The following is a 27,824-nucleotide window of genomic DNA, read 5'->3' as shown; positions in this document are numbered from 1 at the left end:
AAGTAAATTACCTTATTCTCTCAGCTGTAGTGTGGTTCCCAGTTTTAGGGCTGAGACAAGCAAGAAAGAGTAATTTCATATCTTCATTAATAGCCGGGCTGTTGAGCTAACAAGTTCACATGTAAACATTAATGAAACCGGATGGAATGATATAGAAAGCAGAAACTCTATGTGCTGTTTTAGGCTCGCTAAACCGAGCTATCACATTTCCTGAAACCATGCCTGTAAGTTACACGTAGAGCAAAGCCAGCCCCACAAGGTTAGCTCATTACTTGGCAGTAAACCACGTTTGAAATGTTTACAAGTCCGTCCCCTATACGATCCTCTGGAAACACATGATGGTAGAACATACTGCACAGGCACAGTTGCCCCATTGCAGTACCGTATTTTATTTCGAAACCATATTTTTTCGGTTGTCCCAAAATAAAAATAAAAATACACGCAGAACATACTCCTGTCTGTTGACAAGTCTGTCAACGCCAAGAGCAGCGGTAACAACAACTAAACGAAAACCATACTATCATTTCCTTCTTTCGATGGTACATTGCCTGCGTGAACGGGACAGACTTCCAAATCACATGGATAGGCTGTTAATCGCCTCGCTGAGAGGGCACGTCGGATAAGTTTCATTTACAGATCGTCTCCAGGGAAACGCAAGTGCAACAGTTTGTTGACTGAGCTATGTGTCACGCGATAGTACTGTGACTGTTTTTTGTTGTTGACTTCTAGTTCACCCTTGATAAAGTGTTGATTTTAGACGAGGCAAAGTAAACATTTGAGCGGTAAACATCATCTAGGTTCATGGAGATAACGAAGACCCCTGGGGCGAGTTTCATTAATTAAAGGTAACGTAAAACCAAACTCTTAACAAGCCATCGTTGTGCTAAAGCTAGGTCAACGTTACTTAAGGTTTGGACTAAGTGCTTGTATTACATGTGATAAAGAAGAGGGCTCTCCTCGGACATGTGAGATGTTGTGAGTAAAGCACAGCTAGCTGTTTTCTCTTTGTAAACATTGATGACAACGTTTGGCTAGTCTGTCTAACCTGCTCTGTATTTTCTTCTCAGGTTTGAACTCTTACTAATCAAAAAGGAACCTGAACCATCAAGTTGGTTGAGAATGGCTAACAGCAGGGATGCCAGTGAGAGCACTCCTCTTTTGGACTCAGTTGATGGGAACAGACCTTCACCACCATCAGTTTTCCAGGGAAGACGACTAGCATGTGCAGCCATCCTGCTGGCTGAATCATTAGAAAGGATTGCCTTCTACGGCATCACATCCAATCTGGTTCTTTTTCTCAATAGTAGTCCTTTTTATTGGGAGGGCACTCAGGCGAGTCAGGCACCTCTGATGTTCATGGGAGTTACTTACCTGATTTCCCCATTTGGAGGCTGGTTGGCGGATGCATATCTTGGAAAATTCTGGACCATTGCTTCAAGTTTGATCCTATATTTCACTGGCTTGTTGTTTTTCCCTTTCATTTCAAATGAAGACACCAGGATACACCTGTGTGGAGAAGAAGTGGCTTTTCCTGTGCAACCTGCTGAGTGCCTGAGCACAAACAGTACCCCTCCAAACAATGTAACCTGCCCCATCCGGGCCCCATATTGTGGCCCAGTAGTCTACAGTGGACTTTTTTTAATTGCATTGGGTGTGGGTACTGTGAAGTCCAACATCACTCCATTTGGGGCAGATCAGGTAGAGTATGAACAATATTACTTTCAGATCTCAAAGTCTGTATAAAATAAAGAATATTGAGAGGAGACTTGGAGTCTATCATAAGCTAGAATGTCTTTGAATAAGTTTTTTTTTTTTTTTTTTTTTTTTACATAGGCCTGTGTAAGATTGGGTATGTAGAGTGTCATCATGGAAGTCAGACATGTGATGGGATTTCTGTTGCACCATGACAGTTCACTTAGACATGCATGCTCTTGATAATCAGGCCAGACCCTGTGGACCACTATGTGGTGTCACTGGCAATCCCTCTATTTTTCTGTAACTCATACAAATGTACACTCTCACAAACACTCAAGAACAATGCTTTGAATGATATTTTGGTGGTAATTAGAAGTGAAACATAATACATCTGGCAGTTTGGTGACAATATAATATCAGATTATCCAGAGGACCTACGGTCTAAGAGGCAGTTTAAGAGATGGGAAAGTTCCACCAATGGGATCATTGTTCCTCATGATAATCGAATCAGGAGTGGGTAAAACCTTTCACAGGGGACGGGCAGGGTGAATACGCTTAGGACTTGAGCCCACTACGCTCATTACAAGATTTTCACATTTCTGTCAATGATTCTATTGGTCATATTCAAAAACACAACATGCACAACATCAAGCGAAATCCATACATTGGTGTAAAACAAAAGAAACACAGAAACAGATACATCTCACAGAAGCACACACCATAAACAACAGCTATATATGGAATACATCAGCTAGGTTTTTACTAGTGTCAGAGATTGTTAAGGCAAAATAACTATAAAACACTCGATTATCTTGACAAAACTTAATACTTATTTTAGAGTTCTGAATTTGAAATATGAAAGTAACCACTTAAAGGCAAAATGTTCATAATTGGCAGTGGGGGCTGTTAGTACTTGAAATTTGCTCAGTTTGAGTAAAATTGAAGATTTTATGTTACTTGGGACTTGATTTCTGTCTAAGGAATAATTGCAGCCTTTTGCAGCATGAAACTCGGCATGGTTGATGTTGTGAATTTTTTTTGTGTTTATATGCACCTTGAGCATAATAATCATAACCTTACGGTTTTACTGGGGTTGCACCCCAGGCCAGCATAGATGCTTCTGTGTAGACAGCTGTTGCTGGACAGATCTTACAGTTGAGACATGAAATGAAAGCAGATTTAAGAAGGGAGAAAACTGCATTGCACCTGTGTCCCCTTTTTGATCTTTTGTGAGTCACCGCAGATGTAATATCTTTCATCGTCTGATCAGTGTAATATTTACTGATCATATTCTGTATTTTAAAGAGGGTCAACACTGAAAGAAGATAGTAAAATAAATGTTTGTCTTGTCCTCACATGACTACAGGCTGGTGGGAACACAACCACTTACTCTGACTGATCTTGTGTCAAAAGTAAATGAAGGAGCAACAAAAGCAAAAATTACTTTGCATTATTTTAAATCTTGTTACAGAGCAGTTGTTGGTAATACAGGACAACCAAGTGATTTTGTAACTGACACTGCACAACTTCAAAGAGGAACCCCAGAAAGATTTATGCACAGTGTTGGCTTTTGAATGCCGTTACATTATCTCCCCAGTAGTTAATTGTAGCTGTACTGCTGCATCTTTTGTGCTCATATATAAAAGACATATCCACTCCATCAAACACCGATATAATCTTTTCCTCCACAGGGATAACTGCATGTGGAATGGCTCAGTGCCATTATGAGAATAATACTATGTGCTTGCATAGACATTTAACTGAATTTATTGCAGTTTTGGTAAGCTAACGGCGTAGGCTGTAAGAATGCTCAAAGCCACAGTAAGCAGATAAAGAATAAACAAAAAGTTGCGGTTTATTTTGTTTGTTTTATTACTCCCTTAAGTAACAAAAAAAAATCCCCCCTCTCTTGTCACCTTGTACTTTTGACAGTTTGATATGACTATAGTCATTCCATGCAATGCTTGGGCTGCAAAAAGATTTTACTATTAACTATATTACTATCACACTAATTACAGTAATTTTAATCATTTTACTTACTTTCACATCCCTGTCAGTTTCAGTTTGTGTTCATGGTTCCTCTTTGTCGGTGCAGTTTGTCTTTTCTGTTGTGTATTTTCATGATTTTTCAAGCTGGTCTATATAATGCATTTTTTAGTTGACTACGGCTGCTAGCTGAAAAACTGTTACAGCTGTTGCAATGTTCAGTGTCAAAGGTCTTCCCTCTGTGATGGCTAAATTATTTTATTTTAAATTGTCTACTTGTATGTGTGATAAAATTAGAAAGACATGATGGATTTTTGTCATCCTGCTCTGTATGTAATCTCAGGTCAAAGACAGAGGACCAGAGGCCACGCGCAGATTTTTCAACTGGTTCTACTGGTGCATTAATTTAGGAGCCATCCTTTCTCTGGGAGGTGTGGCCTACATCCAGCAAAATGTCAGTTTTGAGCTTGGCTACATCATTCCAGCAGTTTGTCTCGGGGTCTCTTTCCTGGTCTTTCTCCTGGGCCGAACCGTCTTCATCACCAAGCCTGCTGATGGCAGTGCTTTCACAGATATGGTCAAGATCCTGAGCTTCGCCTGCTGGTCTCAAAAACCCAAGGAACCTAACTTGCTCCGGTGAGAGCAGCATACAAACCTCTGTGTGTCAGTCAATTTAAGGCATTTTATATACTGATGGGGAAAAAGATAAAACTGTATTGTCATGCAATAAAAGGGGTAAAAATTTGCTGAATGACAAACAGCATGCTCACAATAACTGCGGTGTAGCAAAGCATTCATCTGTCTTAATTGGAAGGCTCCTTTTAATAGCGTAGCTAGTATTTTTGTTCATGGTAAAGTTTAGTGGGATGGTGTCTCTGATCCAGTGGAATAACTGAGCTAGGTGTTGTTGGTAGATCTTTACGTTAAAGCCTCTTTTGATCCCCTTGTATAATTGTTTTTTATCCACTGGTCCAGGATTTCATCTTCATTCCCTGTGGTGAAAAGTTATTCTGAAGTGCTACTACATGACTTTGAACCCAAGCAGCACAATTGGTTCAAAAACTTGACATTGAGTTTTTTAAGATGGCCAATCCCTTAGTCTTTCAAGAATTTCTTATTAAGGCATTCTCTCCTGGGATGGAGATTATAGGATTTAGACAAAGTTTCTTTCCAGTCTCTAGAAGTGCTGTTATTTAAGAGGGAGATGTTCACAAAGAAGGTTTCCCACTTCAAGATTTTAGAATAATTCCAGTATATTCCATAATTTATTTATTTATTTATTCATGTGTTTATGTTATGCTATCAATCACACTGTATTTTAAAGGTTATTTTTCTTTTTTTATTCCCATGAAGCAACAAACCGACACTACTAGACAGTGCCAAAGTGACCTATGGAGGAAAATTTCCAGAAGAGAAAGTAGAGGAGGTGAAAGCCCTGGTGAAAATCCTCCCAGTTTTCTTTGCCCTTATCCCATATTGGACGGTGTATTTCCAGGTAAGATCAACCCATTTTAAGTTGAATCAAAACCTATGAGCCATTTTTCACATTAGATGAAAAATATGAAGGGATTATTTTCTGTTTCAATATTGGAGGAGAAGGGTTTTGCAGCAGACATCCTGGTGATCACAAAATAGAGAATTACTTCATGCTGAGACTCTAATCTCCTCATTGTGTTGCAGATGCAGACAACATACGTCCTGCAGAGCCTCCATCTAAGGATTCCTGATACTGGCTCGAACAGTACTGTTGACTCCCACCAGGTAACCTAAAGTGGAGACACTCTCAGTCCGAGTACCTGTTTCTTGTTTGATAAAAAAAATAGCATCAGTGCGGCAACATTGTGATTTGCTATTCACATATTAAGCAACTAGTGTAGAATTCTGTTGCGTTAAACAGCTGCCTCTACATAAGTAGGCATGAACTACATTTTTCAGTGCTGAAAATAAAGGAGTCAGTAGGTCACTGACACAGTGGTGGGCAACAGCTGGAGGCAGCAGCAAAGGTTGGTAATGCCTTGGGGATTAAGTCAGAACTTTACTTCACAGACTAATACCTCGCAGATTAGCAACCTGGCTGTGATTGTATCTCTCCACAACAGTGCCTCTAACTGATTCTTCCTGACGAGTGTTGCTGGCTTGCCTGTGTCTCACTCTGACGGATTTTGTGTTAACTTCTGACTGAAACAATGCCACTTACTTCACATGATACACAACTCCTCAAAAATCAAAGAATTAAAAGTGATGAAACTGGAATAGACTAGGAAGTGTGTATAGCACAGGTGTTTTGCTTTTTGAACAGACACACTAGAGGTGATAGTGAAGAGTACTGACTTCATGGAAATATGAAGTGAAACACTTGCCTGTAAGACACACAGTCTAACCTAGTGTTAGGTTATAATTGGCACATATACAGTATATTCTAATATTTGACAATAATATTCACTGAGGCTTTTTACACTTTTAAACTGGTCTGACAGTTTTGTTTACTCGTATTCCACTGTGTTCAACTGTGTTTAAAAACTATATTGGCTGTGTTTTTTTTCCACATACTTTTCGTTGGGTATCAAAAAGGGAACTAAGCCTGCTACCAGCCTCAACAGTTCTCAACATCAAAAGGGAAGTGAGATTAGATGCCTCTATGATTTGCTCCCTCACCTCACCTGACACATTTCAGTGGCTAAATTGAACAAATTCTGTCTTTTCAAGTAAACAAGAGTCCATGCTAATAATAATAACTGGAAATGGGAGGTAGGAGGGAATGTGTTGTAATTATTTATGAACAGATTAAGTCCTGGTGTTACTACTCTATTGTAGTGGCATGTATTTGTTTTAGGATTAGTATTTTCTGACATATTTGTTTGGATTACATTTGTAAGGAGTCTGTACTTTTAAATAATTAAAAAAAAAAATGAAAACTACCTTTTAATGTGTCTATATGGTATCCTGTGATACATATAGGGCAATGGTTCCCAACCTTTTTGGCTTGTGACCTTTATATACAAAGCAAACTCAACTAACCACACCTTTAAAAAATAACCATAAGTCATACGAATTTTCTTCACAAAGAGATATTTTTTCTTCTCACAAATAACTTAATTTTAATATATTTTGATACCTGAAGAGGTGAAACTACCCATTTTTCTACAAAAAAGCAAAGATTTGAGAATTGTCCACAAAATAATTTTGTGGAGCAAAAATAAGCTTTCTTTCTTGCTACCTTACTTGTTTATCATCTCTTTAGTTCCCAACCTGGGACCCATGATATAGAGTATATATGCATACAATAAATGTGTATTTAGTCCATTTTTGGAAGTAGAAAATACTGCCACAGATCTAGGCTTGTTAGAAAACGTCTGTCATTCATGCCAGCCTTTCCCTGACAAAGAAAAAAATCTCACATAGCACTTTCTATCATTCTGAATATGATAATGCGCAAACAAGGGGGTAAAACACTCTCTAAGGGGCTGCGTATAGATTGCCAGCCGTTACTCCAAGAAATGGAAATTCAATTTGAGAATAAATGATGCTATCAGAAATGTTAAACCAGGGATGCATCAGGAGCTTAGATGGCACTTGAAATTTGAATTGCTAAAAACATCTCCAGCAGTTTGCAGTCTTTCATTGCTTACTCAATGAGATATTGCCTGAACTTGTAGATAATTTGTATGCTCACTATGGATATTTCACTGATTGATATGTCATCCAGTCTGTTTGTACAGCATAATTATTCTTTTCATATATAAAGCTCTACAGTAATAAATGTAGATTTGTCCTGAAAACACATTTTGACAATTTGTCTCAAAGGCCACTTGAAAATTTAATAGATAAGCATGTAAAAAACCAGTATACTATTACTACTATCACTACTTCTACCACTACGCATAATAATAATAATGATTATTTTAATTAATAAATAAATAACCAAATATCCAATTTGTTCACTGATAATAAATTTATTTGACTGTGTGTTTTCTTTACTGTGAGTTGAATAAATATTTTTCATTTCATTGTTTGTTTTTGACCACCTGGGGGTGCCAAAGCAATATCAAGCCCAAAGTACACACACTCACACGCACAATCATATGCACAGAAACACTTGCTGAACTGTGTTGGAATGCATTGACACTCTCCGTAGTTTTCATGCCTTGTTGCCTTTTTACACAGTTTTACCCCATCTCTCTCCTCTGGATCCCCCAGATGACGTTTCGCTTCCCGGCTGCCTGGCTCACAATGTTTGACGCAGTGCTCATCCTTATGCTGATTCCCCTTAAGGACAAAGTGGTGGACCCTATCTTGAAACGTCGCGGCCTGTTGCCCTCGTCTCTGAAGAGGATTGCGGTGGGGATGTTCTTTGTGATGTGGTCTGCTGTGGCAGCGGGTGAGTGCACTAACAGACATGTCCTCTCTAAGCTGTCACATAAGTAGGCCAGAAAAACACCAAGGAAACAACAAAGTTAGCACTTGTTTTCTGTGATAAATGCCACATGAAATCGGTACTGCCAGAGCAACAAGCAATGAAGCTGTTGTGTCACATCTACAAAAATTCTTACCTTTACTCAAAAGAATCATGTTACTGTTAACAGTCCCTCACCAACAGTGGTATAAATGTGGCATGCTCTAGGAGAAATATTATTGCTGAGGCATTTTCAGTCTGCCCTGAGTATGATTTGAATGTATTTGGCAAATCCTTTTTTCTAACTAATGGTTGCCTTTACTGTGTTGTTTTTTGTGGAATTCAGTAGATGGTCTGTGACAGATGTATTAATTATCCCTGAATCAAAACATCACTTTCTACCTGGCAAAGGGGGAAAACAGCCCCAGAGTTTTGCCTTTTTTCCACACCCCGTAGTGCACAGGGGGAGCTGTGGCATCTCCCTTTCTGGTCCTGAATGACTGCATCCGCATGCGGCAGCGCTGCTCAGTCCTATTCACTTCCAGTGTGTGGATTACTTTGGAAATAAAGTCTCAGCCAGGCCTGTCAGTGGGCACTGCTGCATTGATACATCCAGGCTAAAATATTTTGAAGGAGACAAGCCTGGAGGCAGGAAAAAAACAAATCAGTAACACTCCTTAGAATGAACATGTTTTGTCATTAGTGACCTTTTAGATATTGGCTGGTGTGCTTCAACCAGATTGCCAAATGATTTTTAAACATGCACTGCATCAAGTTTGGCAACAATTGCGCAGGATAATTATTTATTTTTGAAGAGTTTATTTAATACTTTGTTTGTACAAATTGAAATCATGATAAATTAGGAACTAACAAAGCTTCAGTAGTTCAACATTTTAAATAGAGCAAATAATATGATGTGATTAATTATTTCATTATTAAATAAAGTACCTATTAGAGGTCGGAGTAGCCCTGTTCATTGATTTTAACATGTGATTTTGGAGTCCAGATTGGAAAGCTCTAACAAATATTTTCATAAATGCCATTTGAGCATAACAACATTAGCTTAAATTTACCTGTCACCATGTATGAATATTGTAAATGTATGCTGTTGGAGCAGCCCCATGAGTGCTAATCCTGTCCCCCTGCAGTGGTCAAATAAGATCACACTTATTTGCCATGAAAGATTCCAAAAACTTAGATATTCTTAGTCCTGATCTTCATTACAAAGTTATTAATTTTTTGCATCTATAAAGTCATCTGATAGCACAACCCGATCAAAATATAAAAGTCGGCATGACACGACAACAGGCTAATACATAAACAACACAGCATTTAGATATTATTATACTTTAAAAAGGAGCTTTGAATGTTTCTGTGCCAATGCTGACAACAGCCGCTGGCGACAGCTGTGTCCGGAGGCATTATGTTTTTAGTTGTCCGTCCATCCGTCCAACCATCCGTCCCATTCTCTTGAACGCCATATCGCCAGGAACACTTTGAGGGAATTTCTTCAAATTTGGCACCAACATTCACTTGGACTCAAGGATGAACTGATTAGAATTTTGTGGTCAAAGGTCTCTGTGACTTCTCAAATCATGTTTTTGGCCATAACTCAAGAATTCATACGCAAATTAGGATAAAATACACTTAATACCTTTTATTAAACTCCTTAAAAGTCTTTACTACATATATTATATGAGTCTGGACAGACATGGATATAAACTGCAACTTTTGGTGGTTGGTGGCATATAAATGCGAGGCGGTAGTTCTAGTCTTATGTGGGAAAAGCTCACCTTATGACATTATGAACCTTTTTAATCACCCCCTGGTACAACCAGAAATATGCAAGTGGTGAGTATGATCTGTAGATTAAAGGAAATAGCACCCATATAAGCATCTGTGTGGTTTTCTTGTGTGATTTTAAATATAAGGGAGAGAAAGGGTTACTGGGCTAAACTCTCATTCTTGTGCAGTACTTTATATAGAGATAGTGAAGAAGAGATGAGAAAGTTTGTTGAGGGAGAGTTTTCAGATAGTCTAGACTGAGTTACTAAAGCCTGACTTAGCCCATCAAAAAAATCCTTTTCAATTAGCGAAATGTGGTAATAGGACTATTAACCAAATCCGATGTGTCTACTTTTCGGTTGAAAGTAATATTTTCATTTCAGAGGACATGATCAATCCTAGATGAAAGGGTCTCTAACATCTTCATTTCTGATGTTCAAAAGCTGTTCAGGTATTTACTTTTCCATTTGGCTTCCTGAAGGAAAGTGCAATCCTTGCATTTGAATCAGGCTAAATAAATTCTGAATATTTCAGAAAGCAATTTTGGGTCCTGGAAGTGGAGAGAAAGGGTTTATGGTGCAGTGGTGTGGGCATTGGTCACAGAACAGTGGGTGAATACACAACTAGTGTGCAACACAGTTCCGACCTGGATTTTAGGAGTCAAATCAGACACTAAATCTAATCTGTATATTAATGTACTTTGTGAGTTATTGAGATACAGTATTTATGAAATTGTATCTGCATCTTATTGTGACAATTATTCATCCCAGAATAATTTGCTGAGCTTGTGTGTCATTTATTTCCTTGCTTTACATTTATTCAGATACACACATTGACTCCTGGGAGCTGCCTTATACTGTTAATATGTTTTGAACTGTGTTTCCCTCAGCTGGCTTTCCATGTGTCCTCAGTGCTTATCTGCATATGTCCATCCCTGAAACTGGATAGTTGTGAATGACCAAGTGTAGCATCTTTTGCCTGGAGAATAGCCAGTCCATCACATTGCATTGTTAGCCTGCCACTTAGTGTCCATGAAACTGGCCAGACTACTGCTTTTCAGAGATAGAATCACTTTCAGCATCATGTGCCGGAAATTTGCACGAATTTGTCATGATAACATTGGTGCAGCAATATTTCACAGGATTACAATGTACACTCTGACACGCATGGCACGGGGGCAGCTGGACCACCCATGAAGCACAAAGGGACAGCTGAAGATATGCTGTCAAGTGGACAGTGGACTGATTCTGATCCCCTATCCATTTGTGTCCCAGACTTCAGCCACACACTGAGCCCAGCTCTGAAAAGCTGCACTGACATTGCTTTTGAAGAGATGTTTTTAAAAAAATTTTTTTTAGCATGTTTTATCACATTCTTTATCTTCATGGTCTAATCTGCTTTGGTTACAACTCAATGACTTTTAGGTGTCCAAAAACATCTCTCTTTTTTAAAAAAAATAAAAGCCAGAGCAGAGTTGCCAGGGATAACAGTGGGTTGTTTAGTATGGGAAATAAAAGCAGGGATATGTGTTTATAGGGTGAGACTTGCTCTGGGCAGCCCAGTGACCACAGTGGCTGTGATGGACAGCTTGTATTATAGAATAGTTGGATTAAAAGGCTGCAACTCCTCTCAAATACAGCATTAAGTGTAGTTATGATAGGAGGCTGTCTCTGGGAGTTATCTGGAAATAGCCGCTAGTTACATGATAATAGCCATCAAATAAAGCTTTTAGGAGGCGGTAGCCATTGATGACAACTGCTTCGCTGTTATTATTGAACTGTCTGCAATGTTCTATTACTAACTGCCATAATATAGAAGCGTGCAGATGTGATCTTAATGAAGTGGTAGGGTAGCCTTAAAACTAGTTAAATCCTTAATGGGCTGTCACTAAATCTTTCAACTCTGGCTGTGTTTGGCTGTTTGTTGGTGTCATGGACTTTAGAGTGATTAATATTTTAACAAGTTTTTCTTCATCCTGACTGATATATAAAAGTATTTAGATTCACTTGCACCGTTTGTATTTTTTTTTTTTTTGGTAGCTACAAACAGGTGACAAAGTTAAAACCAACATAAAGTGTCTTAGTAAGATGTTAGGCAACCACATCCTGCCAGAACAGCTTCAGTGCAACTCGGAATTGATGCTCCAAGTCTCTGGAACTCTACTGGAGGGATGAACAACATTCTTCCAAAAGATATTCCTTCATTTGGTGTTTTGATGACGGTGGTGGAGAACAGGTGTTCAGTTCGGTTGAGATCTGGTGACTGCGAAGGACATATCATATGACTCACATCATTGTCATACTCATCAAACCATTCAGTGACCCCTTCAGCCCTGTGTGGAGGCATTTGCATCTGCTAGGTTACTCCACTAATTTATTCAGGTTTTTCCCTTATTTTGTCACCTGTCTGTATGTTTGTGTAGTTTTCTTTTTTTTTAGGACAATTCTCTGTCCATTTTTTCTTTCTCTACCCTTAGCTAACTGTTTTTATGTGCATTGTTTTCTGTGTCCTTCCCCTCAGGTATTTTGGAGACAAAACGCCTGGAAATCGTCAAATCAAATGGTACAATTGACCAGGTGCTTGGCAACGTTATCTACTACGCAGCAGATTTACCCATATGGTGGCAAGTTCCTCAATATGTGCTGATAGGAATCAGCGAAATCTTTGCCAGCATTGCAGGTACAGTTGTTTGAAATTTCCTGTGGAATTTGCAGCTAGTAGAAGCTCTCATTAAGCACTGCAGTCAGGTTGACAAGATGAATTAGACTAACAGTAAAATACAGTATCCTCCATCGATGAGCTTCATGGTTTGAGTTGGTCTGATTCACCTTCACATTTAGTCACTCTGAGTGGATTGTGGGCAAAAAAACGTACGGCCCATTCTCCGAATTCAGCATAATTCAGTGACGACAAATGCATAAACCCTTTTTGAACTGTTTGTTTGATTCATTGCCAGACTGCACAAGCTTAATGTGTTTGTGGGTTGTAGTCCATAGTAAATAGCCTAAAATGTTGATCGATGATTGATTAACCTGATTTTCTCACACCACTGCAAGACATTGTTCAGTAATGGGACATTTTATAAATAAGTCGTGGATAAAGAAACCGTTTACAATTGAAATGATGATGAAGCTTTGCCTTTTCTCCAGCCAGTGACTAGCCTCACATTAGCCCTCTTCCTCTGCTTGTTGTCCAAACATAAAGAGTAGATAATAAGATGGATAAACACACAGATTTCTTCTTTATACTATACCTATATCCCTGAAGTTATAGTCAAAGTTGCAACTCATTTAACATCATAAGATTAACTTTTCACCTCCATGTTCAGTCAGCTGGTGTGTGCTGGACATTTACCACTATCAACTTAAATATGTCCCAGCATATGGAATATTGTATCACAGTGTATGCCCTCTCCCCTCCACCATACTCAGACACACTGAAGAGGGATAGTAAAAGATAATGTACAAATCTCACTGACATGAGTTGTATTGCAAGTTCAACTCTTAATTATCCAATTAGCATGGTTCCTTGGCTGTCACACTGTCCACAGGAACATATTACACTTGAATAAACAGAAAATGAAGGCATGTTTACTTATCAGTCCAGCACTTTGAGGATGGTGACAGTTACTTTTGAATGTAGACCAAAGAGGCAGGGAATGAGTCTTTAACATCCTTATAAGAATGGTACGCACCAACTCCCACTTTTAGAGGCATTATACTGTAGACTCTAATGACTGCAAGAACAAAGGCAAAGTCCTTTTCTTACTGTAAAGCCAACAGTATATTACAATTGAAACTGGTATATACTTGTGGGTTTATAGCAGACACAAGCACACACACACACACACACACACGCACACACAAGCACACACACACACTGGCCTTCAATCACTGCAGTGAACACAAGCCGTCAGTAAGAACTTGTCAAAACTTCGTATACCACACTCTAGCATTGGGTGATATGGATAAAATCAGTCACTTGGTAAAAGAGCCTGTTGTGAATGTCTGCTTCTGGCTAATTCAGTGAAATAATACCTGACAAATCAAAGCACTTCATCAAATTTAAGCAAAACTCTCATAATCCACAGTATTTCTATAAAGTGGTCAGGCTCATTGATTTGCAAAATTGGCCTAATACAACCACAGCTATTGCTTCCGTGGTATAAAGGGTATAAAGAATTTCTGCAGGTTGACAAATTTCTCACAGTAGAGCACAAACAAAATTGATTAATCTCCATTGGAGTATAGGGGTGGCACAGCCAATGTTCCAAAGGCAGATGTCTCAAAACCTTGGCACAATAAACCAAAACTATCTGCAAGACCAGGCACCACTACAAATGAGTGTGACTTGGGGGAAGTCCTTAGCTTTGTAAAAACCTTCCTATTAATTATTTTGTCCCTTGTCAATAGCTTTTTATCTTCTATCTTCTGTTAGTAGATAGATTAAGTTCTTCTTTTTTTTTCTTCCGGCACTTGGACCAACTTTTCACAGTAGAAAGCTTTGTGTATATGGCCCCATGTCTGATTTCAATTCAAAGTTGTGTTATTGTTCATTCCATTAAATATCATTCTAAACATATGTTCATCAGTATGAGGCCACCCATAATACTTCACCGGAAATTTAGCAGAAAGTGCTCTTCAGAGAAATAGACTCCCTGTTCTTTTCCAGAACAGGATTAAAAAGAAAAGCATTGAATCAAAGCAGGTCAGAATAGTTCATGCTGGAACTGACAGCTGCAAACTTCTCTTTGATAGTTTCAGACTATCAGCTGAAAAAAACTGCACCATAAGAAGCTGCCTTTCATTACTTGTGAGCCCTGACCTAAAGAGGAAATGGCATTTCATTAAAAGCTATGAGAAGTAAGGGCATATTGTCCCAGTAATACAATAATGTGACAAAGTGAGAAATTCCACTAATGTTATATCAAATCCTGGCTGCAAAATGCGAGACAAGCATGGAAACAACAGCAACAGTATTCTCCTTTATTAAAAGAGGGGGAGTTTGTGTCTGTGAGGAATGTACTGAATGTCATATAGAACATTGCAATGTGGCTGCTGTGGGCCATTTTTATCCTACAGTATACTCTGGAATACACAACGGAAATCTGCCTTGTATCTATCTGTTTGGAGTATATCTATGTGTCTAAATGTTTTTCTTTTTCTTTACCGTTTTTCCTCTACAGTCATGATTGTGGCTTCAGGCCTCAATTATCTTTGTGATTCGAGTTTGTTAAGGCTTCTAGCCATGCCTGAGTCATCCTCCTATTACTACAGATCATGTTGTTGTTGGCTCTTCCATATAGCACTAACTTTATTTCTATATTAAGAGTGAAGATTGAACCATTAATATTGAAGACTTTTTTTTTCTCACCACAGTGGAACGATTATTGAGCCGATCAAGTCACTGCTGGGTTTTTGTGGGAATGAACATCATCTTTTCGTTTAAAATCCATGGCCACTAAGATTTGTCTAATAAGGGTATTATAAAGCCCTTAAACAGAATTCCATTGGGCTTCTATAAAACACTGGAATTTGCACAAACTATCAGGGTCCCTATGAAAGTCAAATCCAGACATTAGAAAGCGATATATTAAAATAAACTTACTCTCTTCTCTCCCTCCATACCATCCAAATGGCCTGACAGAATTGTGACATATGTCTGGTAAAGAGAACTACTTCCCCTTAGTCTTCTTCTGTTTGAATAAATCTGTGTAAAACCTCAGGTGCCAACAAACTTCCTTGCCGCAATCCCCAATCTTGTAGGACTATGGGTAATTCTTTGCACATACACCACCCAAGTTTGTCTGCTTTCAGGCAATAAGAATATGCAAAAACTTTTGCAAAATGATTCCCTACAGTATTTTTAATTATGTATTGCAATTTTGAAAATGTTAAAGGCTAATGTTATTTTCTAAGAAAGAAAAATCACCCCTCTAACAATGCCCATGGGAGGAAAAAATTATATATATATTTTAAATTCAATGCCTTTCTTTTTTTTCTTTTTTTCTCAATAATTCTGCCCTTTGGTCGAGAAAGGTGAAGCTGTTTGCTCTGTGTGTGTTGAAAGCTGTGGATGTCCCTGTGATTGTATCTTAAATTATTGTTGTCACAGCCAGATAAGAGCTGGAGCTAACATGATGTTACAATGTTGGTCTGTACTGTTCTCTTTGCTATGTGCAGAGCTGTATCTGAGAGCCCACATCAACCTTTACAGTCCCCTGTGATATGCATACTGTAGCTATTGACATGCTTTCATATCATTCCTTTTCTTATGATGTTTTTTTTTTTCCCCAACTCGCGCAGGTATCAGTGGGAAAACTATTCGTCACATTAAATTTAATTTGCACGATGTCCCTCTCCAAGAAAGGTCTTAAAAGGCAAATGTATTTAACTGTAGCTCCCTAATCTCTCCTGACAGATGTAGCTATAGGGCCTCATTTGAAAAATCACATGTTTGAGGTGCCATGAAATTATCAATGTCAGCTTGCAGGCAGACAGATCTTTAGGGATTTTTTTTCCACTCCGCATCTCCCTTTCTCTTAGGTCCCTTGCCCTTTTTCTCAGTTTCTCAGCTCTTTCTTTCATGACACAATAAATACTGAGTGATGATGAGTGTGATACTGTAATTTCCAGAACTAACTGTTTTTTTAGGGAGCAGTACCAAACAATTGCACCACAGACGAGTGCCACAATGTAAAATTAGCTGCCAAGCAGCTGCTGAGGAAGCCTTTTGGTTTCACATACAACATACTAATAGAAAAACAGTCACTGTCAACAAAACGCATTCATGTTACATGCATGCCTCGTTTGTTCCACTATCACAAACATGATTTTGACAGTATGTCTTCTGGCAAAGCTTATAACTAATTAGCATAACAATGCAGGCTACGTTACACTGTCACTGGCTGCAGAAAGTGAAAACTGTGCTTTTATTTTCTGCAGGTCAAAGCATGTTAACCGTTTTAACTTTTTTATATCCTACACATTCCTCAACAGTTCAACAAATACTATCTGTTTACTCTTTTTGTTGCAGGCCTGGAGTTTGCCTATTCTGCAGCCCCGAAGTCCATGCAGAGTGCCATCATGGGGCTCTTCTTCTTTTTCTCTGGGATTGGCTCCTTCGTGGGCTACGGTTTGTTGGCTATTGTCTCCCTCAAGGAGATTGGCTGGATGTCATCCCACAGAGACTTTGGTAAGAGATACAGTAACTTAAACACTCAATGTGTGCTGTAATTGCTGCACACCACCAAACTAAAGCAAAACAAAGGACCAAGTCACTATGTTTGATGTTAAAGGGGTCACTCATAATGATGAACCCACAGAGAATTATCAACTGAATCTGCAGTTACCCTAAATTTGATGGAGCTTTATAGCTTTTTGCAGCTCATTGTTTAGGTTGTCCGGCCAGCAACTTAACTTTGTTTGGTCAGTCTCACCGGTCTCATAAAGTTGTTTCCAGCCACAGCAGGGAGCAGTGACAAATATCACTTTACACTACCTGTACGGCACCAAAAAGCAGACAGACAAAGTTAGCGACTAGCTGGTGAAGGTAGTAGAGCATTTAACCACTAAAGAGCCAGATATTTCTCCCAGGAATCTGAAAAGAGAGCTAAAAATAAAGTAGATATTTGACCTACGTGCACCAGGTGGGCAGAAACACAACTCCCAATTAATGTTAATGCTGTATTTCTCTGTATGTGCTAGATGTGTAAAAAGGCAGTGCTATGCTAAGTTTGCCATATCAACTTAAAAGGATATGTCAGTGTTGTGTTCACAGTACATTTGTGCTGCCAAAAAAAACCCGTTATTGTTGGTTTAAAGCTTTACATGTTTTTTTAATTTGATCAATAATCAATCTATATCTTCAATAATAATATTGACATTATCCTGAAAAGGAGCTTTTAATGTATATTAATAGAGCTGTGCAGTTGTGCATCAGGCTTTAATACGATATGTTTTGACGTTGCTCAGAAACAAGCAATTGCCCCAATTGGTGGGAGATTCCAGTGTGTTGGTTATAGCCATTTAACATGCATGTGGACTCTCATGAGTCTACATGGGTGTACCAGGGTCCACTACATAGTTTTGTTGTGACTAGGACTAGCTTCCCTGCCATCGGCAGCAGAGCTGCTAGCATCCCAGATTGCGTGCATTTAAAAAACTATGATATTTTGGCCTGATTTTCAGAGGTTTGGGTTGACATCTGTCCATCTTTGGTTTTAGAGGGATTTACAACACTTGCTGGAAAGCTTTTATTGCACTCAGTGTAACAAGTTGTCAACCTGTCTCTCCTCTGCTCCACTCTACTTTTTACATTTTTTTTAACTTTGGGTTCCCCCCCAAGGCAATGGTAGGGGAAACAATGCAGGTGATTGACCATTACTCATACAGTTTTCTTGAGGCTTTCCATAATCTACCTGAATTGAGCATTACAGTTGTCAAACCTGCTGTTAGATGCCCAGTGCATATAGAGTGCACTATTGACTTTCCACATCGATTGTATGTATGGACTCGTAATAGAATTGTTGGTATCGATTCAGAATACAGAAATTTATATTACACGGACATACCTTAAGAATGTTCATAGCTCGTGCTGATTTAAAATCCACTTAAAGAGTTTGTAAATTAGATGCGGGGGGGACAATAACACCCTGTGCAGCTCTCTTGTTTTCAGAGTGTTTCCCATAATAAATAGACATGTCAGACTAACGACAAAAGGTTTGTGTAAATCTGTCCAAGTGGTAGAATGAATATCGTGGTGGTGGCAGCAGATGGATGGGCTCCCTAGTGAGAGCAGGCTCCCAACCCAAATGCACTTTTCCCTGAGCATGCGGTAAATAAGCCAACACTGTAAATTGTTTACCCACAAACACCTAATAGCTCATTAATACAATGTGCCGACAGGTAGGGAGGTGCTTTTTTTGATGATGTTAGCACTCGAAGATCTTTGGCACGCTTCATAAATCCATCCTTTGCTCAGCCTTGCTTCACTTGAGGGGCCGGATTGCCCGTAAGACTTCTTTTTGCTTTCCAAAACAAGTCATTTAAAAGGTGAGCTGCAGAAAATGGAACAAAACTTCCTCCTGGCCACTGATAAAAGACACATGGCACAAAGCTTAGGCATTAAGTACAGTCAGGAATCATGCAGTTTGCTTTTGTAGCTGTTTTTCACAGTTTGTTGGATGTTAGCTTCTTCCACATCTCGTGGCTCTCTCGGTGGAATGGATTCAACTTCTTTCCATGGCTGCGGGCAAAATGGTGTGCAGTAAACAGCATCTTGGGTGAGCTGTGCTGAGTTGTACTGAGCTGTGCAGGCCGGGAGACAGATGAGCAGCATTAATCACAGGCTGGGGTTCTGATTACATAGCCCTGCTCCTCTTAAGTAAAGCTGTCCCTGGAGCGTTACATGGAGATGGCACTGCTAGACTGGCATCACTCTGGTGGATGCTCAGCTCTCCGCTGTCGTGCTGTAGCTCATTATAACTCTGCTTTGCATAAAGTGATGTTAGTCAGCATAAGTGAGGTGTTACATGAAAAGTCTGTTGAGTCTGTCCTATGTTAGGCAACTAATGGGGGGGGCAGGCAGATTTTTGGGAGATGTGTGTTTTTAAAAAAAGCGTATAAACAACCTAATAATTACTCGTGACCTAATCTGTCAAGATAGTCATGTATGTTATGTGTCAAAAACACAGATATCTTGAACATAACCAAAAAAAACAGGTCACTTCTATCTACAGCCTCCTGTTTTCTGACATTCTGAGTGTCCATATTTGAATGATTTTCCCCATTTACATGTGGAATGACCATATATGCGACTGAAAGCCCATGGCAATGGTCTGCAGAACCATGGTGAAAATGGTTATACAGTATTTCACATCTTTTTTCAAACTTAAAACAGTGAGCTTATGTGTTTAAATTATTGATCTTTCAAATCCCACGGCACATCCTTCCCCCCTCTAGTTACATCTAGTGGAGTAGTCATTCATCATGCTCTTTTATTTGGTATTTTTATAGGGCTGGCCTAACACCATCTCATCCTCTCCTGTCAAAGATAGTATGGAGCTGTTTTAACCTCATAAGCCAAGTCAATCAAAGATCAACCTTTACTTACTTCGCTTGCATTATCCTTTTCACAGGAGGAGGTTTTTATTTCCAGAAAATGTCCTTTGCTGCATTTAATTTGTTCCACCTTTTGTGGGAGTGTCATTCACTCAAAGTAAATGGTTTTTGTGAGCCGCTCTGGTCACGTGACAGGAAATGGCCTTTTCTTTGACCAGTATTCAAGTCCTGTCTGATCTCATATCGGATGTCTGGGACGTGTTCAGACATTCAGAGTGAGCTGACATTCGCACATCCTGCTCATGGAGTGTTGGATCACACTCACAGTGAAATGTCAGTGTTTTAATGGAAGCCTTTAATGTCAGATCTGGCAAATTTAACATGAACTCTTACTCTGTTTGAAAGGGATCTATCTGAAAATGTAATTTTTGATGCGTGTATTAGACATGTCAGAATCAGCTGAGGGCACATTAATATAGTTAGCATGACATGGCCATTTGCAAAACTCCAGCGTCAATTTTAAAGTTTTTATTAGGCACAGGAGGCTGCAGAAAAAAACTATATTTATAGCTGAAACAAACATGCATTGATTCCCTGTGATTTCATTTTGAGGTAGAGGATGGCACAGAATGCACTGAAGCATTAAAACGTTGGGTCATTCCACTGAAGGTCTGGATCAATTGATCCATTTTCAAATGTTAAATTGATATCGATCTGTTTCATCTGGACTCACATGGTCTGCTCAAACCCACAAGCAAGTCAATTGTCCCACAAGTTAATATAACTCAGATATTAGATGGCTGACCCTTTCTGTTGGAGCATTCAGTGTAATCACAATCTTGTCATTTAATAACTCAGAGCTGTAAAACATGGACCTCTGAGCACATGTGGAAATCTCTGAGACAACTTGTGTTCCACTCTGATTGGTTTACACTATTCCCTAACCTTGCTAAGAATTTGCCTTTAAAATAACTGTCAAATATTTATGGGCTTCATTAATGTTTTTTACAGCAACTCCTTGTTTAGTCTTTTGCTGCTGTAATTAGCCTTCCATATTTTTCGAAAGTGCTTAGCAGCCAAGTGGGCCCTGGGGGCAGAGGCTGGAAGGGGGAGGTAGAGCCTAACTTAATGTATAATGAAATTAGAGCAAGAACCCTCACAAAACTGAAACCTTGCACAATTTTCAGGACTAAAAAATTGTATGTAGCTTTTTTTTGCCATACCCCTTTTTCATTCCTTGAGTGCTAGTTAAGAGAGAGGTTTTGAAATCTAGAACAAAGGTTGGGATTCAGTCATCTGTCAGAATAATCTTACCGGAGCAGTAACATTTTTTCCTGTAACAGGGTAAAAATGTTTTAATATCTGAATTTGTTACATGCCTCATGTTGACACTCAGTACCTGCCCAAGAGCGAACACGGAGAGCGTTGAAAATGTTGCTATAAATCCCGCAATTATATTCGTAATGTCTTTATTCTACTTTTCCAGATCATACTTTAGTAAAAGCTTTGGATGTTTCTGTTCTCTGCCAGTATACATATGTCTTCCCTCTCCATTATTGTGTGCTATATTTTTTGCTTTTTATTAAGCGATACTGCTCTGTTAACTATGACTCAAGCAGTAGGCCCCTTGGTTTACTATCTGTTTAAGTGACATATCGATTGAAAATACAAGCACCCTCGCCACAAATGCACTTTGCACCTTTTTCCTCCCTTGCTCTCCTGTCTAGCACATTGTTGTGCACTTCACGAATTATTCAAACACTGCTTTGGTTTTTGATTTGTTTGTCACGATTTAAACCTTTGACCAGATTAAGATCACAACAAAATAAGTTAAAACTTCAGTAGGGGTCAAAGTGTTTGTCAGGTTTTCCATTTGCCACTCATTTCATTAATGCTCTGGCAGAATTTCACAGTCATCAGCCAGCTCTCTATATGTAGTCAGCATTAGGATCAGTAATCTAAAAATCTGGGGTGGCAATAATGGTTGGTCGATCGTCCACCACTTCGGTTCAGACTTAAATAGCTCAACAACTATGGGATGGATTGCCATGAAATTTGCTGCGGACATTCCTGGTCTCCAGAGGATGAATCTTAATGGTGGTGATCCACTGACTGTTCCTCCACCAACCACTCAAAATTTGGTAATGCTTTGTTTTACTTGTCTGTAATATTTTAATAATTAATTCATTGTAAATGCAAATGTAAATCATCAATTTTAATGGAAGACAGTAGATGCATTTAAATCGGCATTAATATACATACTGTATGAAAAGTTTCTCCTTCAGTTCATTCAATCCCTGCAGCATCTGAAGGCAGCCGGATACATACAGTATGTTGATAAATCTGGAGCCTCCAATTTGAGAAGTGCCGCACCAGAGCGCAGTGCCATTACACATGATCATCCACTGTGTTTACCTTGATTAATTCACATGCAAGTGACACGAGGCTGCTACAAAGTAACCACCACAACAGACGTGTCAATTATAACTAAGCATTCTGCTATTTATGTAGGAGACATTAGATTACCAGAGCTCATTTATCCCACAAACACGCCTTCTTTTCTAATTAAAAAAAAAAAAAATCAGCGGTTCATTTTTTATTCTTGAAATCCATTTCAAAGCAACAATAACATTTTAAAGATATTTATTATTATTATTTATTTATATTATTGCTCTACTAATTAAGTATCAAAAAAAACCACACCATCTGCCTCTGGCTACAAATTTGTGATCCTTTGTGCTCACGTCATGCCGCCCTGCACCATCTAGACGACAATATGATTTCCTGGACAAAGCGTTTTTCCATTTGTTGAACTGTTGTTGTCATGCGTCACTGTGATTGGCACAGTTGTTTCACAGCTGTGAGACCAGTGATGTGCCTGGCTGAGATCACCACGCCCTCTCCTGATCTATATTCAATTTTACCCAGTCCTTTTGCAGTTCGGGCACCTGCATATACATGAAACAAAACAGGTTTGCTTGCAGACACCCACACAGTCCACTTGCCCAAGACCTACCACTTTGCACTTGTCTTAGTCTTACAGTCAGGTACATAAGTATTTGGAAAGTGACACAATGTGACAGAAACTTTGCTCTTTAATTCAAAGGTTCATTGACAACAAATCCTTTGCAGTTGATGCCTGCCTGAAGTTTCCTCCTTTGAGATGCTTTGCCAGGCCTTTAATGCAGCTACCTTCAGTTGCTGCTTCTTTGTGGGGCTTTCTCTCCTCAATTTCATGGTGTGACCTGTCCAGAGAATCTTGTTCCAGAACTGTTCAGGTTTTTTAGATTTTTTCTGGCAAAGTGTATTCTGGCCTTTCTGTTCTTGAGTGATACCAGTGGGTTGCACCCTGTGGTAAACCCGCTGTATTTTCATTCAAGAAGGTGTCTCTTGATTGTAGACTTCAACAGTCATATGCCTACCTCCTCAAGAGTGTTCTTGATGTGGCTAGATGTTGTGAAGTGTTTTTTTCACCAAGGAAAGAATTCTGCAATCATCCATTTCAGTGGTCTTCTGGGGTCTTCCAGGCGTTTGGTGTTGCTGAGTTCGCCAGTACATTCCTTCTTTTTAAGAATGTGCAAAATTGTTGATTTTGCCACTCCTAAAGTTTCTGCCGTCTGTCTGATAGGTTTGTTTTGTTTTTCCAGCCTATTGATGGCCTCCTTCATTTGCATCAACACCTTTTTGGACCGCATATTGAGAGTTCTCATGAACAGCTACCGAATGCAAGTTCAAAGCCGGGAAACAACTCCAGACCTTTTATCTGCTTAATTTGTCATGAAATAACAGAAGAACAGGCCACAGCTGTCCACAAAACTGATTTTCAGTCAATTTTCCAACTAATTAGTTATTTCTGAGAAGAAAATGAAAATGAAAGACTATATATAAAAATAGCTGTAATTCCTAAACAGTTAATGTGATATTTTTGTAAAACACTTTGTATTAAAGCTGAAAGTTTACACTTCAATCACGTCTTGATGGCTTTGTTTCAAATCCATTAGGGTGGTGTAAGGAGGCAAAATTGTGTCACTGTTCAAATACTTATGTACCTGGCTGTATATGTAAGCATATCACTCAAAGACTACTCAAAGGGCAGTTTCATTGAAGTGATAGCAGGCTTTCTGGATGCTTTCTACAAGGCTTTATATACAACACATTCAGTTGTTCAAGCACTGGTTTTGTTGTTATAAAGGCTGATGACGTCGACCATGCTGTGAATTTGAGCTGTTCTACTTTCTAAAGTAAATCCTTAAAAACAATTAGGGATTGCAAAAAACAGTTTGCAAAGTCAATCTAATTGGCCTGTATAGCAACACATTCCAAAATGATTCAATAATAATAGCCAAAATTGTATGGTCTGACATGAATAAAGGAATCTTTAGACATCCTGTTTTATTCCTGTCAACTGTAAACTGACAGGTGTCATTAGATCAAAGTCCCGTATACTCACATTGCACACAACCCTGCCACGAATAGGCAGAACTTGAATTAAGAATTGGCCCCATATCTAATTAAAATCAAGCCTGCTTCTCTTTCTCTGCATTTTATTCATTGTGACAGCTCCACATGGAGATTCTAATGGGAGCTCTCTGAGAAGACAGCAGATTGCTCTGGGGCTGTACATATTACATTATTTGACAATAATGTAGGATGTAAGGTATAGGTATCTCTGTTCACTTGTGAAACCGTGCCTTACTCGGAGCCTGTTACATAAACCAAAGACTTTTTTTTGTTCTTAAATGTGCTGTAGCAGAAAAAAAAAAACCTCTGCTCAGTGTAAGGCACCCTTCAGCAACCAGCTCCCCCCTAAACGTGTCCTTGTTCAGCACAGTAGTAAATCGCCTCATCTTATGCCGTTGGCTACAAAGTCATTTGATCTGCCTGACATGGTCAAGAGGACAAAAGCTGCTCTAATACCAGTCCAATTGTCTCCATACTTGAACAGTGGAGACAATTATATTGTCGTCAGCTTTGCCCTTCGTGTAAAACCCTAGCAAGGCGAAAACAGGATTTGTTTGGAGCTTTCCTCTTGAGCTTTCTTGCCGAATGAGGAAGAGCACTTCAATCAACTGCGCAGCAAATGTTAAGACAATTAGAATTTAAAGGCTGCTGGTTGAATTTTTCCAGACCAAGTAGGAAAAAATGGATAGGGAATGTCAACAAATAGCGTTACCCCATTTTTTAATGCTTGAAAGTTACTCTACAGTGTGTCCTTAGTTCTGTCAGTGTGAGAACTGTGTTTGTCTTCCCTTCCCTCCTGCACACAAGTCATAATTCAGTTCCAGCAAATCACAGTGGAAGCTTCAGTTTATTTTTTCCTCGTTTTTAGTGTATCCCATTCCCATGAGGAAACAAACAGTCTTTTAATACTGATGAACGACTCCCAGGGTCAAAGCTGAGGGCCCATATTGCTCTGTTATTTCTGATACTTGAGTCCCACATCATCAATACCGCCTTTCTGTGTCAACGTCAAAGTGCAGGGTCAACCGTCTTTACTTTCAGAAGGTTTCACAGTGTTGTGATCAGAAGTAACAAGCTCCCCCCACCCCCGCCACTGAATCCTAATTCCTCCCAGAATCACATTTCCCTGCCAAGCTAACTTGAAGCCCGCCTTTCATGTCTAGTAAAAAAGCACAGGTACCTGTCACAGTTGCAAGCTTACGGCCGTTTACCTTTGCCTTTTGGTTTTCTTTTAACAATAAGTAGTACTTTGTGATGAAAGAACCCTCCTGCTGTCACCCTCTGAATATTTCGTGACTGACTGTTTTGTTCTCCAAATTTCCATATTTGTCATTTTTCGAGGAGCTCAGAGTTTTTAAGCATCAAGTGAATGCCAATCTTGCTGTTTGGAGTTTTTAGGTGTTCCGTATTCTGTTATAATAATGTCCTTGTTTTCTTTCTTCTAGGTAATATCAATGACTGCTCTCTGCACTATTACTTCTTCCTCCTGGCAGGGATCCAGGGCATAACCTTGCTGGTCTTCCTTATTGTCTCTGTCAAGTATGACAAACAGAGGGGCAGATTGGGAAGCCAAAGACAGAGACACGCCTCCTCTTGACTCCAACACATGTCCCAGTATCCCCGTTCACCGTACCTGCCTTTTCCTGTTATATCACTCAATGCCCAAAGACCCTGTTGAATGGATCCTTACTAATCACATCATACAAAAGTCTGAGTTACCTCATGTGATTCTGTCATGACTATATATTTCTTATTTATGTTGGTTGAAGCTTTTATGTAGGAATCCTTTATCCTTTTTTATAACAACAATGGTTTTACATCACTGGGTGAATGCACAGATACCACTGAACGTATAGAGATTAATACAGCAGCCATGTTTGAATCGTTTCTACTTTACTCCCTTTCTCTCCAGTGTGTTTCCAACTGTTGCCTTTCTTTGAACATTTGCACTTGACTTGAGGAGTGGTACCATAAAAATATGTTATCTTGATATTTTCTAATCATGAAGAAGGTTCAGTTGTTTTATAGCTTGATTTTTACTTTTTTGTTTCCTAATAAATCTTATTTTTGGACTAACTCTTTTACTAACCATTTTACCATCCTGGGTATGATAAATGAATATTTAGTCAAACCAACCATTTGAATAGTTTCTCAACATACACTATCAAATGTGAAAATGGGGTATTTGTGCATTATTATTATGTACTTGAATGTCAGCAATATTTTTTACCTATGGAGCCATGTAGTTGTGATCACATCAAATGGGAAATTAGTTGTGATGCAGAGGGTAATTTTATGTTTTAGTGTTGTTGCACTTTCCCAGAATTGATTGCTGATAATATTGAGACAGGATAGGGTTTTTGTTCGAAGAGATTCCAAATGAACACAATAGAAATTCCGTTTGACTAATCTAATATTCAAATCAAATATTGGCAGAAAAAACATTCTACTACAATTGTTTCCTCTGTTTCCACAGTCCTCAAACAGCAACATACATGAATAAAGATAACTCCTCATGTTAAAAATACTCCATGACTCCCATGAAGCTTCACAGCAGTATTTAATTTCTGGTCAAGCTGCAAAACTGCAGGTATCAGCATGACAAACAATTAATTGGAAACTAACCTTTGACTTAACCAGCAACCTTGAGTGTAGCTCTTAAAATATCTGTGGCATTAATGCTTGGAGGGTGATCAAAAGTAGTTCTGGATTTAAATTCATTTAAAATAAATAAGTAATCAAAAATTAAAAATATAATCCATTCACACTGACATCATGTCTACATTTGGAATTCATAGCAAAATGAATCACAACTTCCAAAGTGTTTGCTGTCAGAAACTTTTTACAGTGTTATCATGGCTTTGCAGCTTTGCCAGAAAATCTTGAAAAAGAAGCCTCTGTTTTGTTGTTGTATTTATTAGACTGTGATGCATTTGTTTTAGCTTTATACTGTTAAGAATAGTGCTAGTGTGTGTGTTTCTTCAATCCTCAGAATAAGTAGAGCACATGGTACTGAATTTACTCTCAGGGCTTGATGAATAGTGTCAAGTGGCATAACTCTGCAGGAAATGTAAAACTGCCTTTGGGAGCTCAGAAGAGTGTTTAGCCTGTGGTGTAAATAAAGTTACTTTTGTAACAGCACATTAAAAGAAGACGCTATCACACTGACGATATGTGATGCTTTTTATGATGGTTTTAATTTGTGTTTAACTAGTTGGATAAATGGATGTTCCTCGTTTTATTGCATATTTTATATATACTTGCTTTGTCATCTCAGTCATCTTAAAATGATTTCTTAAGTTTATTTTGGAATTATATTCTTCTTTCATATTGCTGCAGAACTGGAATATTGTTTTATGGTTATTTTTATGGCCATTAAAGTATATTAAACTGAGAATTGGGTTTCAACCTTTGCCTAAATAAAGCATCACTTGCAAAGCTAG

The 27,824-nt window shown here is 38.8% G+C and overlaps 2 protein-coding genes across 6 annotated transcripts in view; one reads left to right on the top strand and one right to left on the bottom strand.

The window, feature by feature from the left end:
• Positions 1–553, bottom strand: part of glt1d1 (glycosyltransferase 1 domain containing 1) — a 32,935-nt gene extending 32,382 nt beyond the window's left edge. For 3 of the 4 annotated variants that reach the window (XM_040154442.1, XM_040154443.1, XM_040154444.1), the window contains exon 1: positions 12–553. In XM_040154442.1, coding sequence (XP_040010376.1) covers positions 12–79 — 68 coding nt within the window. In that variant the 5' untranslated portion in view covers positions 80–553. The remainder of the gene's footprint in view (positions 1–11) is intronic. The other variant, XM_040154441.1, reaches the window with a different exon arrangement.
• slc15a4 (solute carrier family 15 member 4) lies at positions 331–27,824 on the top strand. 2 transcript variants are annotated; one of them, XM_040154440.1, is made up of 9 exons: positions 331–845; positions 1,068–1,698; positions 4,025–4,317; positions 5,035–5,176; positions 5,362–5,442; positions 7,879–8,059; positions 12,380–12,538; positions 16,895–17,053; positions 25,827–27,824. In XM_040154440.1, the coding sequence occupies exons 2-9, from the start codon at positions 1,120–1,122 to the stop codon at positions 25,976–25,978; spliced, it is 1,746 nt and encodes a 581-aa protein (XP_040010374.1). In that variant the 5' UTR covers positions 331–845; positions 1,068–1,119; the 3' UTR covers positions 25,979–27,824. The 2 variants fall into 2 exon arrangements, with proteins under 2 accessions (XP_040010374.1, XP_040010373.1); XM_040154439.1 differs by lacking the exon at positions 331–845 and adding an exon at positions 884–975.

The sequence above is a fragment of the Xiphias gladius genome, chromosome 19 (genome assembly GCF_016859285.1).
Source record: "Xiphias gladius isolate SHS-SW01 ecotype Sanya breed wild chromosome 19, ASM1685928v1, whole genome shotgun sequence".
NCBI classification, from domain to species: Eukaryota; Metazoa; Chordata; class Actinopteri; order Istiophoriformes; family Xiphiidae; genus Xiphias; species Xiphias gladius.
This window is presented reverse-complemented; position numbering and strand designations above follow the sequence as displayed.

Excerpts from the sequence above, each read along its gene's own strand:
- slc15a4 (XM_040154439.1), top strand. Across the intron at positions 1,699-4,024 it reads CTCCATTTGGGGCAGATCAG|GTCAAAGACAGAGGACCAGA; the intron begins GTAGAGTATGAA and ends ATGTAATCTCAG. Across the intron at positions 17,054-25,826 it reads GTCATCCCACAGAGACTTTG|GTAATATCAATGACTGCTCT; the intron begins GTAAGAGATACA and ends TCTTTCTTCTAG.